At 37.4% G+C, this 20250-nt stretch overlaps 1 protein-coding gene and 1 long non-coding RNA gene across 2 annotated transcripts; both read right to left on the reverse strand.

Moving 5' to 3' along the window:
- Nucleotides 1-3630: 3630 nt before the first annotated feature.
- LOC138872456 (uncharacterized) lies at nt 3631-8725 on the reverse strand. The gene is made up of 3 exons (XR_011400828.1): nt 8655-8725; nt 4487-4545; nt 3631-3804 (listed from the first exon to the last, which is right to left on the reverse strand). It is a non-coding gene; the product is annotated as an uncharacterized lncRNA (long non-coding RNA).
- Nucleotides 8726-10014: 1289 nt separating this feature from the next.
- LOC104220766 (uncharacterized) lies at nt 10015-10704 on the reverse strand. Its single transcript, XM_009771735.1, has one exon. The coding sequence runs from the start codon at nt 10702-10704 to the stop codon at nt 10015-10017; it is 690 nt and encodes a 229-aa protein (XP_009770037.1).
- Nucleotides 10705-20250: the final 9546 nt, after the last annotated feature.

Raw genomic sequence — 20250 nt, forward strand, 5'->3', positions numbered from 1 at the left:
TGCTTTATTTTGTTTCATAGCCTTGGTTATCTGTCCTTATAGATTTAGTGCATCTAGGTAGGTCATACTGTACCATAACACTTACTCCAGCTTATTATTACCGAGGTGTGCTACACAACTCTAAGTTACTCTTTTGCTGTTTATCCTATATGTATAAATTTATGTCATTTAGTTCTTCTTCATTACTGTTCATTTTAAGAATTATGACCTAATCTCATCTCATACTTTGTAACTTTTCTCCATCCATTGTTGATTCACCTTAATGTTGATCCATAATCTACCACTGATAACTTGAAACCTCTTACGTAATACATTGTCATTAGGGCTCACGTCTCATCGGGGAACATCTGAAGTTATTTGCCTGATCTACCTAAGGACAATACTATACTTCAATAATTGTATTTCATAGCATCCCAATGTAATTAATCTTATGGGGGTATACTAATCCCGTGTAATACATGAAATCATTTTCTCGTTAAATCATTACTCAATCAACGAACTAAATGTCATCAACTTATCTATCACAATTACACCTTTATTCTACTACTAGGGTAGAATTTCATCTCTTCTAATTGCTCCTAGTCTTAGACTCATCTGAGTTCATTCAGGATGTACCGAGCTTTCTATAACTTACGGAAACCATCAACTCTCTTGTTTTGATGGGCTTAATTCGGAGGCCTTACCTATTCTTGTCACCTTCTCACTCACCTTTTCATATCCTTACTCCTATCTACCAAAAACCTTGTCCTTTTACCATACTTTGGCTTGCGACCAATAAATATCTATTTATACTACTCGCAATCTTCCTTTTAATTGCTAGCAACATAGATTTTCTTTCGTGCCTTCTCAGTTGTCTTTAAACATAAGCAGTTACTTTTCATTGTCATTTTGCCACTTGTTGCATGATTACTTGGCTTATCTTAGTACCCATGAATACTGGAATTTCCTGTAACTCGTATGGTTTCGAATATCAATTTTGATTTTTTTCTTCTTCCCGTTCATTAGCCACGATAGGTGCCACTTTCTTATAGAGTACATACAATGTTGTAGTGAGACTGTTGTTACAATACCATTTCTTCTTTATGTCGCTTTGCTTAAGTTGAAGTCTTGTTCTTTATTTCCTTAGCTAGTCTTTCTTTGCAGTAGGGGAGACCCTTTGACTTCTATAAAGCTGCGAGCTTATTACATCGTATATGCGAAAGAATCTTTGATGTTCTTACTCGTCTATAATTATCCTTAGTTACTTACCTCAGCGCCCTGGTGCTCATAGGGTTGCTTCTGAACTGAATTTTTTTTACAGTCTCCCCAGTGAATCTTTCTTTTATTTCTGTAACACTTATATAGTATCTTTAAATACCCCAAATCCTATCTGAAAATTTTTCAACAATTGCAATATCGTATCTGCAAGACTGAATTCCCTATGCTAGGGTTCACTATGTTTATTTTGCATAATCTGTTGATTTTTTTGCGTCCTCTTGTCTAGGAATAACTAGGCTCTTCCTGAATCAACTACTGACTAATCGTTGGTCCACTCTCATATCTATATTTTATGTAACGCCTCTTGGGTTATGTCCTTTGTCTTAACTAACCTCTCGTACGTGCTCCTTATGTATCAAGTGTCCATTCGCACTTATTTATCAATAACATCCTGACCGGGAACTCATACTGCCTCTCTTCGGCGTTGTGCTTGCATAATGTTCTAGAGTCACGACATATCTGTAGGATCTGAACAAATGTAATCTCGTTCCTTTTGCCTTTTTACAGCATTCCTCCTTTACTATTCCATATTACCTTTTTATCTTTGGTGTCTTTTCACATCTTTACTGACATCTTACTCGCCTTTTTCTAATCCTTCTATACCAAGGGTAATTGAATTTCTTATGCACGAGGGTGACACCTAGTGTAACTGGCACACTTAGTCCCTTAAGCTTAACTCTGCTCACAATGCTTGCTTTAGGGAAGAGTCTTCCTGAAGTACCTTTACAAGTTATTTTTTTATTGTCCATTCTATTATTCTGAAAGGCCATCTCTAATTATCTTACAATGCCGACTATTATCAATTGTGATCCCTAATTCATGTTCAGTTTATCTTGTTCAGTAGCCCATACTGATTTTTATTACTCCGGGGGTCTAACTTTTCCTTCTGGTAATCACATTAGAGTCACCAACTCATTTTTCAAAATTAGGATATGACCTTTAGCCTATACTATTTCATTGTCTCAAGGCGTATCACCTCTTATCTTTTCCATCACTTGACTATAGACTTTGTCATCATTTCATATTTTGATTTGCCGTTATCACCCATTTATCACATCTTGCTCATAATGCTTCATTTACTCTCTTCTTATTCTCCTGCTAATATCTTTGGCTATTACCTTATTCTGAAAACTTCAAAGAAACAGTTTTTCGCTTTTAGCTCCCCTTGCACCATCTCACTGGCTCTTGGGGTCGCCTAACATTCTCTCTTTACTAGTGGCAGGAGTCATACTAAGGTAAATATTCATCCTTTCTAGGATTCCAGTGCTTATCTTCTGAACTTTCTGAACATTCTAGTATTTATATCCGACTGTACTATTTTAGAGTTCACCATCTAGGTATCTCACAAGGAGAATTATTACCACGTTTGCAATATCCTTCAAAAATTTCATCTAATGCTAACAATCATTCCACCATTTTGGGTTAGTCTAACCCCATCTTGATCCTGATATCTCATTATTCTCTTAAACTATATCTGTTAGCTCCCATAGGGCATAACTGAGATGGGTGTGGCCAGTTGGATATATCTTTGTTACTATTGAAAGAAATTTAGAATGCTTATATTTCTCTGCCTGAACTGTAAATACCGATAATCTTCACTAGCTGGGTACCTCGTATCCTTCTTACCTCGCTTCTTTTACTTGTTGAAACTTGTATCTACCTTTTGATTCTCTCGTTGCTTTTTACCATATTGGTGGATCGATATTCATGCCTTAGGGATCCTTATCAAGAAGCTTACACGTCTTAGTACACACATGATCTACTGAAGACTTTACATTTCCTCATCGTAAGCATGATGCAAAATCGAGTTCCTCTGACTCAACTCTTCCATAGTCACATTCAATCTCTTACAAACTGTCTTTCTAGATGTAGGTATCATTTTATTATGAATAAAATAGAATTTAGGAGTTTGAATTCTTATAATTGAGCGCTACAACACGATCTAGAGTAAGAAGAAAGAGTGACAGTCCTAAATATCCTATAGCCTCTTGCTTATAAGTGTGGTTCACAACACACCCATAAACAAGACTCTACTAGACACAACTTGTAGACTCCCTAGGACTGAACTGCTCTGATACCACTTTTGTCACGACCCAAACTGAAGGGCCGCGATGGGCACCTGATGCCTAACTCAACCGAGTACCAACATACTGTATCCTTCTTATCATACTATCATGGGTAGATGGTCCAAAAGGGCCTTCATGAGATAACCAGAATAAAACATAATGGAATACTAGACATAGGACGATCCGACATGATATAGAAACTTATACATGTGACATATGAGCCTATAGGGCCGACATGAACATTTGTACACTCAAAACATAGGCCGAAAAGGCCGTAAAAGTATTCATACACATGACATCTGTCTACAAGCCTCTAAGAGTACATAAAAATCATAAAGGTCAGGACATGGTCCCGCCATACCAGTCAATATATGTCCAAATCATACTGACCAAATAGGCAACTTTGGAGCAAGTGAGTGCACCAACACCATTCGTTGAGCTGATAGCCTACTAGGAGGACTCTTAACCTGTCTATCGGGACCTGCGGGCATGAAACGCAACGTTCCCAAGCAAAAGGGACATCAGTACAAATAAAGTACCGAGTATATAAGGCATGAAAGCAATATATAAAAGACATGAAAGAAACATGAAGTAAAAAAACTCAACCTGCAATTCTGAATAGCTCTGTGAATCATGAAAAATTTATAATGTCATGCACGTACGTATAAATGTCATACCATGCATAGGTATATGCATATATAACATCATCAAGCCTTTAAGGGCATCCCATCATATCATCTCAGCCACTGTGGGCGAAATCATCAATGTATACCAGCTGATCAGATGATGATGCATATATAATGTTGTAACCTTTTCCCATATCCCATATACATATAATATACGCGTATATAACGCCATCTGATCATGGGTCAATGTACATGTATAAATGAATGCAATGCATACTGTAGTAAGTCAATAAGATCTCTCGGAATATCATAAGATCATTATGCCTTCGGTTACTATCATGAAATAAACTTCATCAACTTATATATTATCTGAGACCCATGAATAGAAAATATAATAATAGGACACATGAGGAAACAAGAACATACGTACCCCTCGTACTTCTATGGATAGAGTCATTTGTGAAAGTTGCACGTTTGCTTTTTCGTTTGTATCATATGGATCATGCCAAAAGGAAAGAATGGATAGCCTTAACATACCTTAACTCCATTGAGTCCTTAATACCTTCCAAGTAATTCTTCAAACAACTTAACTCAATCTACCATGGCATAAGGAGATTCAAAATCAATGTTGAGTAAAGGCTATGTCAGCAACTTAAACTAGTAGCTCATTTATTTAAATTTGGGCAGCATCTCCCCGGTAACAAGAGTCTCCTTCATTACCATATACCAAGAACAATGACCAGAGAAATCCAACTATACATAATTGTTAATAACAAGATATCATAGAACAACAACAAGTCACAACTATTTCACGACGAGCGGCAAGCTCCAATTGGAATTTGTATACCCCATATCATCCCTTATAGACTATTTACTTTAACTTAATAGTATAATTAACATGATAATGAATTCATTCATCAATGATTCAATCCTTTTACCATATATTTATAAAAAGTAAAACAATCCACAACTCTAATTATCCTCAATTAAAAACTTTATTCACTAGTTCATTTCTAGTCCATCCATTTAACTTAATGATTGTCAAGATAACCTTAATAAGAAGTAATAACACAACATAATTACCTCCTACAGTTGATGAAAGTTGAAATCCATGTTACACTTAGCTTACAACAGCCCAATATACCCCAATCACTTCATATCCAAAACGACAACTATAGTAGTGTCAAACACACCAAAAATGTTACAAAGAACGACTAATCCACCATTTATACATTATGTGTTGTTTATAAAAAAGATTTCTACTCAAAAACTCCATTAAACAGAAGCAAAATATACAGCACAAAAGCAACACGAAACAATCCAAAAATAGCCCACAACAAGTCGAATAATTCGAACTCACGACTTCCGATCACTGTCCCGTGAGTTATAGCTATTAGGAATCGACTTTATCAACTTTCCTTCATATTTAAAAGCTTAAATACAGAAATAAAGCATTTTCCTAACTATTAAATACCTTCCAAAACTCAAACTATAAAGAAAAAGAGAGGCAATATAGCGATACTTACGTCGTAGGGATCGTTTTAATATTATCGCTACTTGATTTCGTGCCCTGGATGATAATTATTGAAAAACCTTGTGGAGAGCTTGAGGGGAAGGTTAGGGATGTTATTTGGTCATGCTCTCTGGAAAAATGGGGAAATAGACGAGATAAGAGATGTAATATCCCATTTTGTTGAAAAGTCAAAAAGGTGCTACTTTGTACCCTAACATTGGACCTTTTTCCAATGCTTATAACCTTTCATCCGGGTGTCGTATGAGAGAACGGTTAAGTGAGTTGGAAACTAGATTCCAAGACCTTCAATTTGGTATATAATATCTCTCAAAAAGATCTCATATTATACATGAAATGAGTTGCTCAAAAAGCTTTAGTGATACACCTACTTGTCAGCTATGCAATCTGTGCAGTCTCGCGAAACTGCAAATATCTCTCTACTCCGATGTCGTATCGACAAACCGTTTAATGTGATAGAAACTAGACTTGTAGATATTCACTTTTGTATGTAGATTATCACATAATTACAAGTATATTGGGAGAAAAGCTCCACTACATTTCACCTAATATTTAGCACATTTATGAATGTAACTTGTGATGACCTTTGCCAACTTTTGTTCCACAACCCACTTGACTTCAAAATATAACTCACGGCTATCATAAACATAAAATTACTTATAACATAACTTTCTTATCACGTTAAGAACCCTAGTCTCACCCTAAAGTGCATGTTATAACATTCCAAACTTATCGATTTTTTATGAAACTTATTTTCTTTAATTTGTTTAGCTTCTAAGCCTTTCCAACCATCTTGGTACTTGTTATACATGATCTTAAATATTTATAACCCCCAAGGTAATATGATTAACTTGCTTTATATACTTTCAAGGATGATCTCATTTCTGAACTTACATTAATTGACTTACAACATGCGTTTGCGCACGAAAACATGGGGTGTAACAAATCTGTGGATTACTCTCTCTACGCTCTATTGCGCTCTCTAATTTTGGTGTGTTTGAAACTGAACAAAACACTTCAATTTACAGGAAAAGTTGTCGCACTCTCCAACCAATCAGAAGATTGATTTCTTCAACTTGCAAATCTGCAATTTGCATCTACTGGTCACAATCAGAAATCAACTAGGAAATTGATCTTACATTTTGTAAACCAATTTGTTGTTGCCGCCTACAATTGCCTCTTATTTACTCCAATCATATTTTCTTCCTTTTTTATTTCTTTTATTTAGTGAGCCCGCAAATCTCTCCCTTAATTTTGATTTTTCTTTTTCATTCCAAAATTTGATCTCAACCTCTGAAAATCTTCAAACTTAAGAGGCTTGATAAAGATATCTGCAACTTGATCATGAGACTTCTCATATTTGAGCTCTACGTTCTTCTTGGCAACATATTGCCTTTGCTTGTAGCCTTTATCCAGAAGTCGTGCTTTGTATCTCTCCACTTCTCCATCAGCATTCTTCTTTTTCTTATATATTGATTCTACTTAAATTGCTCGATCACCCTTGGGAAGAGTTGTTAACTACCAAGTGTTATTCTTCTCTGTTGACTCGATCTCCTCCTCTATGGCATGTCTCCACCTTTTGTCTATAAGAGTTTTATCAAAGTTCATTGGTTCACTATCAGCAAAGAGGCAATATAAAAAATCAAAATTAGTAACTTCTTCCGTGCCATCATAGAGCTCTTGAATGCTCCTCGTCCTTTGTGGTTGTTCATTTGAACTTTCTTGAGAAGAAGGAGATGCAATATTGGTTGGAGAAGGATATGGAGTTGTATCTTGCATAGGTTCCATAGTCTCTGGTTCTTCTTCATCACCAAAGGATGGAAGAAAATCATATGAAGTTTCTTCTTGAGCTTTCCAATTCCATGCCAATTCTTCATCAAATTCAACATCGCGACTTGGCACCACCTTGCCGCTACTTGGGTTGTATAGTTTGTAGCCTTTTGAACTCGTATCATAGCCAACAAACACATGTTTGATACTTCGATCGTCAAGCTTTGCTCTCCCTTACTGTGGCACATGAGTATAGGCTATGCTCCCAAAGATTCTCAAGTGCTTAACACTTAGCTTTCTTCCACTCCATGCTTCTTGAAGGGTTTGATCTCTATCATTTCTTGTTTAAGACCTGTTGTTCAAATAAACTGCACAAGAAACAGCTTCTGCCCAAAATTCCTTAGGCATACTTTTAGCTTTCAACATACATCTAGCCATATTAAGAATCGTTCGATTCTTTCTCTCTGCAACTCCATTTTGTTGGGGTGAATAAGGTACCATTAGAGGGCGACGAATTTCATGAGACTCATAGAAGTCATTAAATTCTTTTGAAGGAAATTCGCCTCCTTTATCGGACCTTAAAGCTTTTATTTCATAGCCACTTTCTTTTTCCACAAGTACTTTAAAATTTTAAAAGCAGCAAAAGCTTCAAATTTTTGGTTCAAGAAATAAACCCAAGTCTTTCTACTAAAGTCATCAATGAAAAGCAGAAAGTATTTACTTTTACCAGTGGAAGGTGGATTTATTGGTCCACATACATCAGTGTAATCAAGCTGGAGCGGCTTGGTTGATCTTGACATGGCCTCCTGGGAAAACTCTTCCTTGCATGTTTTCCAAGAAGACAAGCTTCACACAATTGATTTGGATGGTTGATTGATGGTATCCCATGTACCATGTTCTTTTCTCCCATTGATTTGAGCGCTTCAAAATTTAAGTGCCCAAATCGTATATGCCAATACCATGATTCATCTTGCACATTAGCCTTCAAATACTTTATATCAATTGTCTTAAGATTCAGAGAAAATAATCTATTCTTTGCCATGTGCACTTTAGCAATTAGAATTCCACTTGAATCTCTAAGCCAAAGATGCATATTTTTCATGTGGATGTTATATTCCTTTTCAAAAAGTTAGCCCAAACACAAAATATTACTTTTTAATTTTGGCACATAATAAATATTGATGTTTGGCTATAATTTTATATTTTAGTACATTATTTACCTTACATTTTAAATATTTTAATGCTAAACTATATTATATTTGTGCTTAATTAAATTTATTTTATGTATAGGTATGTTAAAGATGAAACTTGGATCAAAGTGCACAAAAGAAATTGGAGTAGAAAGATAATACATACAAAAGGAGAAACTAACGAAAAAGCTATAATTAGTTTAAGAGAACTCACCTGGAATAGTTGTGATTGAATGAAGCTGGAAAGAGAAGTTAGGCAAGTAGCACTAGAGAAATCAATAATTGAAAAAGAAACAAGGAGGAGACAACGTGAATTGAAGTTAGGCAGCAAATCAAAATAATGTGAAGCAGCAGGGGACGCGAAGGGTAAAGCTCGTGTTAAAGCTTGCGTCGCCAGGCCTAACGCGAGGTGGAGCGTGCGTTTTGCCTTGCGAGGCGAGGTCTCTGGCGAGTATGTTCCGGATTTTTAAAGTCTGTTTATCTTCTATTTGGTTTTGGATTTGTTTATTTCGTTTGGGTATTATTCCTACACATTATTTATACACCAATTTTGAAGGGAGACTGAGATTGTACAAATTTGAGAGGATTCGACCTAAGGAGGCAAGAACGCACTATGAGCAAGGCGGAAAATTTTTCTACGAATTTTTCACTTTCTTCTTCCTATTTCCATTATTGATTATGAATTCTAATATTGTAGTTATGCATATTATTATGAATAGCTAATTTGTTATCCAGGGTTTTGATGGAACCTATTGGAGGATGATTTTCCTGTTACGTTAATATAGATTTGCTGTAGTATTTATCTATTTGTTCAACTACGTTATTATTGTGGTTGGTTGAAGAGCTCTCAATCAACTGTGCCTATTTAGTGTGTATTACTCAGGAGAGAGTGTATATTTAGGTAGTTGTTAAACAACATCACTCCTAACGTATGTGAGGAATCAATACGGAGGGTATAAAGGTGAGATTAGGGATAAAGAAACCTTGGTGCGATCCGAGTGAGCCGTACTTAATGCCAGCTAGCATAATTCGGGAGAATATGTCTAGTAAATTGTGGTAGTTACTCGGGAGAGAATTACACCACTCAGAGTGCTCATAATCGGTAGAGAAAACTTAGGCAAATTTATAGAAAACGTGGCGGAAAGAATTCCGACAATAGGAAAAATCATAACTCTTAACCTCCTTAGTCTTGTCTCAATCCTTATCCTTGTTAATTGATAATTTTACTGCTTTCTAATATTTGTTAGTTAATTAGATAAAAATAAAAATTATAATTTTTATAATTAGGAAATTGTTTGGACTTATGTTTCTTAGCGATATTGAACAACTGTAGCTAAGCCTTAGTTCTCTGTGGGATTCGACTCCGGACTTGTTAACCGGAATATATTTACAACGTCCGCTTAGTCCTTTTTATAAGGCATATTTGGGCATGATCAAACATCTTAAATTAGCTTGTGACTACCATCTTTACAGGAGATCAGAATCGCACATATCCCTTCGATTTGAATCTTTGAGGTATCTCCAAAGGACACATTACCTCTCACCGTTTTATTGATCTCCACAAACTTCTCTTTTCATCCACACATATGATTGCTTGCTCCATTGTCCAAATACCACGAGCTACAATCATCCATGTCTTCTTCCCTGAGTGCCAGCAATAATATTGACTTGTCTTCTTCTTTCTTGTTGTCAACAAGGTTAGCTTTTTCTTCAACATTGTTATGACATTCCCAAGAGTAATGGTCAAATTTACGATAATTATAATACTCAATTTTTGATTTGTCATACCTTTGTCCATTATTTTCTTGGTAGTAGCCACGTCTTCTTCCTCCTTTTTGTCCACGACCACGGCCTCTGAATGTTTGGTGGATTTTAGCTTCATTTTTGATGTTTTTACCGTTACTTATTCCTCTTCCATGACTGTCACGGCCTCGTCCCCGTCCATTTCCTCGATAGATCTTTTCACCTCCATAATCCTTGAAAGATGCCCGAGTTTTAAGAAGTTGCTCCAATGACACTTCTTCTCTCCTTTTGATCTTTTCTTCGTGGGCCTGTAAAGAACTCTCGAATTGATCCACCATCATAGAGTCTAAATCTTTAGACTCCTCAATAGCACACACCACAAAATCAAATTTAAGTGTTAAAGTGCGAAGGATATTTTCTACCACACAGACATCTTCTATGTCATCCCCGTATCTTCTTAATTGATTCACAATAGCCTTCACTTTTAAACAATAATCCGAAATGCATTCGTATTCTTTCATTTTTAAAACTTCAAAATCAGCCCTTAGAGTTTGAAGTTTTACTTTCCTCACCTTGTCAACTCCTTGAAGAGAATTTTGTAAAATCTCTCAATCTTTCTTTGAGGTGGTAGCATCTGCCACCTTTTCAAACATGGCATCGTCCAGACAATGGTGGATGACCATGAGGGCTTGTTGATCCTTCTTCCTTATCTTTGCCAAGTATCTTTTTCATTTTGAGGTAGAGCTTCCTCATTATCGGGTTTTGCATACCTTCTGCCTATGATTTCCCACACATCTTGGGAGCCAAGAATGACTTTCATGCGTAGATACCATTTTTCATAATTATCTTTTGTGAGATGGAGTTATTGAAAACACAACGGATTATTACTCGTCATGGCTCTGATACCACATTGTTGTGAAAAAATAATATCCCGCTCAGGAATAATATCCACGATAAATAATAATAATAATACGAGAGAGTAAAAATGACACCAAATCTTTTAACGGGGTAAAATACAATACGCGAGGTGAGTAATATAATACTACTATAATATTACAACTTGGTAGTGTCAAGAGACCACTGCACCTTCAAAAGAAATAACACTTTTTATTTTAAACACCTCACTATAATATTAATCTCACCTTCTATTTGTCTCACAAACTACAAACTGTGAATTACTCTCTCTACGCTCTATTGTGCTCTCTGATTTTGGTGTGTTTGAAACTGAACGAAACACTTCAATTTATAGGAAAAGTTGCCGCACTCTCCAACCAATCAGAAGATTGATTTATTCAACTTGTAAATTTGCAATTTGCATATACTGGTCACAATCAGAAATCAACTAGGAAATTAGTTTTACAATTTGTAAAACAATTTGTTGTTGCCTCCTACTATTGCCTCTTATTTCCTCCAATCATTGTTTTCTTCCTTTTTTATTTCTTTTATTTAGTAACCCCACACAGGTGTTATTGGTTCCAAGAACTAGTAAAGGATGATAGTTATAGTAGGTTCATAACCAATGTAAAAACTAATACTGAAGCATCACTTACGATATAAAATACGTTGTGACGTGCTACATCAATAGATGTGTGTGATAAAAAATAGACATGGGATTCCATAAAATTCAATAACTCGGTTTATAATACTCATGAGGTCAAGTTTTCATTTATTGCTTTATGTGTTGTTCTCTTAATTATTTGCCATTACAGTTGCTAAATGATGGTCATATTGTTCAATCCATATGGTAACACACCTCAAATCTATTAAAGTTTCAAGACACACTAAATATAGAATTTGATGTTTTTTTAATCTTAAATTATACTTTTATTACAGATTTAAACCCTTGTGATCGATTTTTGAGTTACTTTTCTGTTTATAAAGAATTGGATGTACAATTAGGGGAATATTAATGTTACAACACATATTCAAGTACGTTAGTTCATGCCGTAAATTAGTCGACATAAATCCAAAAAGATATTATCTTTGAGATGATAATAAGTTAATCATATTGGTCTTAAATGATACAAAGGTTTATAAGGGTGGTTAACAAGTATTAGAAGTTAAACGAATCAAGGATGATGTAACCCGTATTTTCGGGTAAACCTAGAGGTTTTTAATATACTCAAGAGGTCGTGTATTAAGGTATTTGAATTATATAATATCCGTATCATATGTCTTGAAGTCAAAGAGTTATGAAACAAAAGTCGACAAAAGTTGTCGCAACTTAGGTTCATAGTTTTACTTAACTTTAGGTCAAATGTTACTAAGCTTATCCCAATTTACTTGGAATTACAAGGTGATCTACCCACCAAATTGAAGTCTATGAGTTTCATTTCCAACGCATTAAACCATTTGTCGATAAGATCTCGGAGAAGAGAGATATTCGCGTTTTTGCGAGCTCTCTATGGGGCCCGCATAGGCAGTTTAAGACATATAGGTATATATAAGATGCCTCAAACCATCTTTTAATTCATTATTTTTTAGTTTATTCAGACCTTATAACCCTAAAAACATTCTTTCAAGTTTCTCTCATGATCCAAGACCCAAACAAAGGGAAAACAACACAAATCAAGTGTCGGGAATCCCATGGCGCTAGTAAGTTTCGTGTTCTTCTTGTTGTTGCTCATTTTTGTTTTGTTCCAGATTGTGTGGGAGGTTATTTTAAGTGGTTTATGTTCTATAAATATTCCCTCAAGTTTTTAATATCAACCCTAGGTGATTTCAAGTCTTCTAAAGTGATTCTAGTGTCGAAAACCCTAATTGATTGCTAGTTTCGCTTCCTTGTTCTTGTGGCAACATTGGAGGGATATTTCGTGGATAATTAAGGTCAAATTGGAGTTGTTATTTCTATTTAAAGATAAAGAACCTCTTACTCTACATGTATTTTAGATTATCCAAGTTTCGGCTAAGTCATTGAAGCTAGAACTTGTGAAATATATATCAGAAGGCTTGGTAGTAATGTTGTTGGTTGGTGGACTGTTTTGAGAGTCTCAATATGATTATTATTGATGTTGTTTGGGATGTTTGGTGATTGTTTTGGCTTGTGGAAAGTCATATAAATAGGGGAGCTATTGTCCGTTTGACTGTAAAATAGGTTGCAATCAATACATAATAGTTACGACGCTTAAACGGTACGATAGTGTCATTTCTCCTATTGTAGACTAAGGAGTCGTGACATTTGCATAGCTTGAGGTTGGGCAATATATACAAGGTATGTGAGGCTATCCCTTTCCATTTTTTGCACGACTCCGATTGTACTTAATGCAATGAACAAGCTTCCAAAGATACTCTACTCTTAGAAGCTAGCAGTACTTACATTTTTCGCGATTGATGTTGATATTGCTTCTCTTATTCTTATGTTATCAATGTTGTTGGTACTTCCTAATTCTTATAAGATTCATGATGAAGAGTTAGTCCTAATAATGTGTACAGAGGATACCGACCTTACGTCACTCCGAAAGTTTCAGAATATTATTCCAATGAGTCCAACATGCATTATATATATGTATCTATTTTAGTCTACCAAGCCGCGTTATAGACGGCCGGGTACAATACCTATTGTGAAACCACTAATCAGTTGGGTTTTATCGAGCATCACATGGCCGGGTACGATTCTACTGAGCCTTATGATGGCCCGGTACGTTTTTACCGAGCCTATTATGGCCGAGTACGATATGATGATGATGATGCCCACAGAGGCATATGTTTTAAAATTTTATGGTATATATATATATATATATGTATGTATTATGAATTTCATGTTAGTAGTCCTCAGAGGCACCCAGATGTTACAGGTTGTATATTCTCTATCCCTATTTACATAACTGTTCATACTTATGCTTTCCTTCCTTGCATACTCAGTACTTTATTCGTACTGATGTCCTTTTTATTTGTTGATGCTACATGTCGTGCTGCAGGTCCTGATAGACGGGTAGACATAGCTCCCCCACCATAGTAGGCTGCCCAATTCAGCGGTTATTGTCGAGATCCCTTCTCCGAACTTGACGTGGTCTTGGTATGCATTTTTGTTATAGATATTATGGGTATGTCTGGGCCTTGTTCCGGCAATGTTGTAGCACTTATGTTCCTTTAGAGGTTCATAGATAGGTGTCGACTCATGTATAGTTTGGTATGCCTTGTCGGCTGATTTTTGTTGTATAGTCTTTTATGGCAGCGTGGTAGCTCATACCTTATATATAGTTTCTTGACTATCTGGTCATACCATGTTATATATGTTCATGCCATTATCATTCATTGTTGGTTGTTCATGATCCATGTCTACCATTTATATTTATCATGTTGGCCCTTAAAGATAGTAAGGAAGGTTATATAAAATGTACATTGGTGCTCGACAAGTACGGTCCAAGTGCTAGCCATGACCCTCCAGTTTGGGTCATGACAAACTTGGTATCCGAGCAAGTCTGTCCTAGGGGTTGTCTATGAGCCGTGTCTAGTAAAGTCTTGATTATGGATGTGTAGCGCGTCACATTTATAATCAGGAGGCTACATGACATCTAGGGTTGTTACCTTCTTCCTGAATCTAGATCGTGCATAGAATTTAGTCGTAAGTGTTTGTCTCTAATATTCACCTTGTTTTCTTTTAGAGATGCCTTCGGTGGCACGAGATACCTCATCTACCCCGTCTCTTCCACGAGATATTAGGAGGCACCCAGCACCACCAGTTCCTCCATCTAGCACTAGAGACCAGGATATGCGGAGTACGGTGCAGTTGTTGACTAGCTTAGTAGATGCTCAGGCTCAGAGGCAGAATATTGGTGTTGTTGATAAACTGATTAGTACGAGAGTTCATGATTTTATTAATCTAGACCCTCCAGTGTTTACCGGATCAGACCCCAAGGAGGACCCACAGACTTTTATTGATCAGGTTCAGCGTACACTGGGGGTTATGCATACTAGTGATATAGAGGCAGTAGAGTTGGCTTCATATTAGTTACAAGATTTAGCGGTTTCTGGTATGATAGTTGGGAGAGATCTAGAGGTCTGAATGCTCCTCCAGCTGTGTAGAAGGAATTTTCTGAGGCCTTTCTTCATCACTACTTTCCAATTGAGATACGACGAGCTAGAGATGATAAGTTCTTGAACTTTCGACAAGGTAATATGAGTGTGCGAGAGTATAGCATGCAGTTTGATTCTTTAGCAAGGTATTCTCCCTATATGGTGGCCGAGATAAGCGATAGGGTACATCTGTTCGTGAAAGGGTTGGGACCACATTTGATAAATGAGTGCACGATAGCCTCCTTGGTGGAGGGCATGGATATTTTTCGTATTCAGGAAAGGATTGTAAGCGCCAACAAAGGGAAGATAGGGAGCAGGATAGGGGCCAGCATAAGAGGGCAATATTTGCAGGGTATTCTGATGACTTCAGAGGCACTATCAGGCTCCAGTCTTCGAGGAGTTCAGCGCCACCTGTAGCTAGTGCTTCTCCACAGTTTCAGAGGCCTCGATATGATCAATTTACCTATTCTGGTCCAGGTCAGAGTTCGCCGGCATCAGGCTCGCAATATTACAGGAATATTAGTTAGACGAGACCCTCAACACCATGTTGTGATCAGTGCGGCAAGGCCCACTTTGGACAGTGCCGTCGATGTTCTGATGCATGCTATTCTTGCGGATAACATGTCCATATGATGTAGGATTGTCCTAACAGAGGAGGTGGTGGTATGGCTCAGCCAAATGGATTTGTGTCTGGTTCTTCCTCAACAGTTCGACCTCCAACACGAGGTTTTCAACAGTCAACAGGTCGTGGTAGAGATAGAGGTGCAGTGCCGAGTTCGAGTGGTGGTCAAAATCGAACCTATGCTCTAGTAGGTCGACAGGATCTAGAGTCATCTCCAGATATTGTTACGGGTATATTGTCTATGTTTTATTACGATGTATATGCGTTGATTGATCCGAGATCTATATTATCATATTTTACACCCTTTGTGGCTAATAAGTTTGGCATTGAACCTGAATTGATAAGTAAACCACTTGCAGTATCTACTCCGATAGGAGACTCTGTGATTGCTAAAAGGGTATATAGAGGTTGCATAGTGATGATTTGTAGTCATCAAACCTCAGCGAATTTATTTGAGTTAGAAATGATTGATTTCGATGTGATAATAGGAATGGACTGGTTGGCCTCATGCTATGAAAATGTTGATTGTCGCACAAAGATGGTTAAGTTTCAGTGAACCTGTCATTGAATGGAAGAGGAACATTGCTAAACCGAAATGTAGGTTTATTTCCTATCTTAAGGCAAGGAAGATGATCTCAAAAGGTTACATTTATCATCTCATTCACGTTAGGGATGTGGAGGCGAAGCCGCCTACTATAAAATCAATCCCCGTGGTCAATGAATTTTCAAATGTTTTCCCAGATGAACTCCCAGGCCTTCACCCTGAAAGGGAGATTGAGTTTAGCATTGAAGTGTTGCCTGACACTCAACCTATCTCTATCCCTCCATACTGGATGGCCCCGACAGAGTTGTGAGAGTTGAAGGTGCAGTTGAAGGACTTGCTAGATAAGGGCTTCATTAGGCCTAGCACTTCACCTTGGGGTGCGCCAGTCTTGTTCGTGCGGAAGAAAGACGGGTCGTTAAGGATGTGTATCGATTATCGACAGTTGAGTAAGTTTACTATAAATAACAAGTATCCACTTTTCAAGGATTGATGACCTGTTTGACCAACTCCAGGGTGCTAAATATTTCTCCAAGATTGACTTACGTTCAGGGTATCATCAGATAAGGGTTAAGGAGAAGGATATTCCAAAGACGACCTTCCGGACAAGATATGGGCACTTTGAGTTCTTGATGATGTCGTTCGGGCTAACAAATACCCCTGCATCTTTTATGGATCTCATGAATACTGCATTCAGGCCCTATTTTGATGTGTTCGTGATCATATTCATTGATGACATTCTGGTGTATTCTCGTTCGGAGGCAGAACATGCGTGCCACTTACGGATAGTATTACAGATGCTTCAGGATCCTCAGTTATATGTTAAGCTCTCCAAATGTGAATTTTGGCTGAACTCAGTAGCATTCCTTGACCAAGTAATATCTGACGAGGGTATTAGTGTCGACAATCAGAAGATCGATGCAATGAAGAATTGGTCGAGACCTACAACATCATCAGAAGTCTGCGGCATCATGGGGCTAGCAGGATATTATAGGCAATTTGTAGAAGGTTTTTCCTCTATATCAGCATCATTGACTAAGTTAACACAGAAAGCTATCAAGTTCCAGTGGTTTGACGCATGCGAACGAAGTTTTTAGGAGCTAAAGAATCAATTGACATTCGCGCCAGTGCTCACTCTCCCTGAAGGAACAGAAGGTTATGTGGTATATTATGATGCCTCAGGTATAGTTTTGGGGTGCGTATTGATGCAACGTGGGAAGATGATTGCTTATGCATCAAGTCAATTGAAGAAGCATGAAAACAACTACTCGACGCATGATTTGGAATTGGCTATAGTAATATATGCTTTGAAGATATGGCGGCACTACTTATACGGCATCCATGTTGACATCCACACAGATCACAAGAGCTTACAATACATCTTCAAGCAGAAGGAGTTGAACTTGAGGTAGCATAGGTGGCTTGAATTACTGAAAGATTATGATGTCGAATATTGTACCATCCCAGTAAAGCCAATGTTGTGGCAGACGCTCTCAATCGTAAGTTAATGGGAAGTTTAGTACACATTGAGGCAGGTAGACATGGGTTGACTAAAGAGCTTCTTCAGCTAGTCAGTATAGGAATTAGATTGTTAGACTCTAATGACGGAGGTGTTACTGTACTGAATACAGCAGAATCAACTTTGGTAGCCGAGGTAAAAGCACAGCAATATGAAAATCCTACCTTAGTAAGAGTGAGAGAGAGCATTCAACAACGTAAAATTACGGCTTTCGAGATTGGAGAAGATGGGGCACTGAGATACCAGAGCCGATTATGTGTGCCTAATGTGGCAGGGTTGCGAGAGAAGATTATGATTGAGATTCATCAATCCCGATATTCCATCCATCCTGGCTCGATAAAGATGTATCATGGCGTTAAGGAGCAGTATTGGTGGGATAACATGAAGAAGTATATTGCAGAATTTGTAGCACAGTGTCCTAATTGTCAACAAGTAAAGATCGAGCATCAGAAACCCGATGGATTGATTCAAAATATAGAGATTCCGACCTGGAAATGGGAGGTGATTAATATGGACTTCATTATTGGATTACCTCACTCTTATCATAAGTTTGACTCCATCTGGGTGATAGTTGATCGACTTATAAAATGTGGTCATTTTCTTCCAGTTAAGACAACTTACATGGCTAAAGATTATGCAAAGTTGTATATCAATGAGATTGTTAGGCTTCATGGTATGCCGATATCTATTATATCAGATCGAGGAGCTCAATTTACGGGTAACTTTTAGAGGTCTTTTCAGAAGGGTTTAGGCACACAAGTGAATCTCAGCATTGCATTCCATCTGCATACTGATGGACAGGCTGAACGTACCATTCAGACACTTGAAGATATGCTACGAGCATGTGTTTTAGATTTCAAGGGGAATTGGGATGACCATTTACCACTCATAGAATTTGCCTACAATAATAACTACCATTCCAGTGTTAAAATGGCTCCGTACGAGGCACTGTACGGGAGAAGATGTAAATCACCAGTTGGATGGTTTGAAGTTGGTGAAACAGAATTATATGGGACAGATTTGATTCACCAAGCCATTGAGAAGGTGAAAATGATACAAGAACGACTGAGGACGGTGCAAAGCAGGCAAAAGTCTTATTCTGATGTATGACGTCATGATCTGGAGTTTGAGGTTGGTGATTGGGTTTTCCTGAGGATCTCGCCAATGAAAGGTGTTATGTGTTTTAGGAAGAAGGGTATGCTGAGTCCGCGGTATATCGGTCCATATAAAATTCTTCGACGAATTGGACAGGTTGCTTATGAGTAAGAATTGCCATCTGAATTAGAATTTGTCCACCCGGTATTCCATGTATCTATGTTGAGGAAATGTATTGGAGACCCTTCTTAAGTCATCCCTATCAAAGATGTACAAGTTACAGAGGATCTATCATATGAAGAAGTACCAGTGGCTATATTAGATCGCCAAGTCCGCAAGCTGAGAACAAAAGATGTAGCTTCCGTCAAAGTATTGTGGAAGAACAAGAATATGGAAGAAATAACATGGGAAGAAGAAGAGGAGATGAAGTATAAATACCCTTATTTGTTCCAGAATGAAGATAACAAGGATGACAGTGGAGCGCATGACGCATTAGAAGGTGAAACAGCTCTATGAGGTAAGCAATAGCTTGAGAATACTCTTCCTTAATACAAAATGGTGATATGTAGATAATGTATATATCCATAATGCTTTATGTAGCCTTGTCAGGCAATACGTTGGGTTTGACTACTTGCAAGTTTGGCTAGTGTCCATATTATAGGGGAAACTCGGCCGGAAATTTCCGTTGGAATCTGATAACTAGGGATTCTAGTCTATTTTATGCTCCTTTTTGCTTGAGTTTTGGATTAAAGGTGTGTACAATTATTCCCAAAAGATAACTTATTGTGCTTATTTGCAGTGTTTGGTCAAAAGAGATAAGAAAGTCAAAATCAGCTCAAAAAGGAGTGAAACCTGCTCAAGTCAAAGCTGAGTCAACTGAGCACTGACAGTGGAAAATCAACCGCAAACGCGGAGGGTCTACCGCTGAGGCGGTCTTGATCTCGCGGTACGCGGTGGAAAGGTTTAGATAGCTGCATTTTTGGGATTGCAAGTTACTGCTGCCCGCAGTGCTTTTTCCCGGCAATGCTGCCAAAAAGTGATCGGAGCCAACCCTACACCACTATATAATGGCAAGAGTGGTCGATGCAGCTTTTACCTGATAAGGTCGGGATCGAATCCACATGGAGCTAAGATATATTTGGAGTTGGATTCCTATCTAATCTACCAATGTATAGTGCTCTTGATTGCACTCCAATCATTCTTTGTTTGTTTGCTATTTCTAATTTAATACTAATGATGCACAAAATTAAGGTAAGTAGATATTTTTGTAGGGT

Source organism: Nicotiana sylvestris, chromosome 7 (genome assembly GCF_000393655.2).
Source record: "Nicotiana sylvestris chromosome 7, ASM39365v2, whole genome shotgun sequence".
Taxonomy (NCBI): domain Eukaryota; kingdom Viridiplantae; phylum Streptophyta; class Magnoliopsida; order Solanales; family Solanaceae; genus Nicotiana; species Nicotiana sylvestris.

What these genes read in the sequence shown, in the direction of transcription:
- LOC104220766 (XM_009771735.1), bottom strand. Translation starts at nt 10,704, where the DNA reads ATGAAAGAATACGAATGCATTTCGGATTATTGTTTAAAAGTGAAGGCT.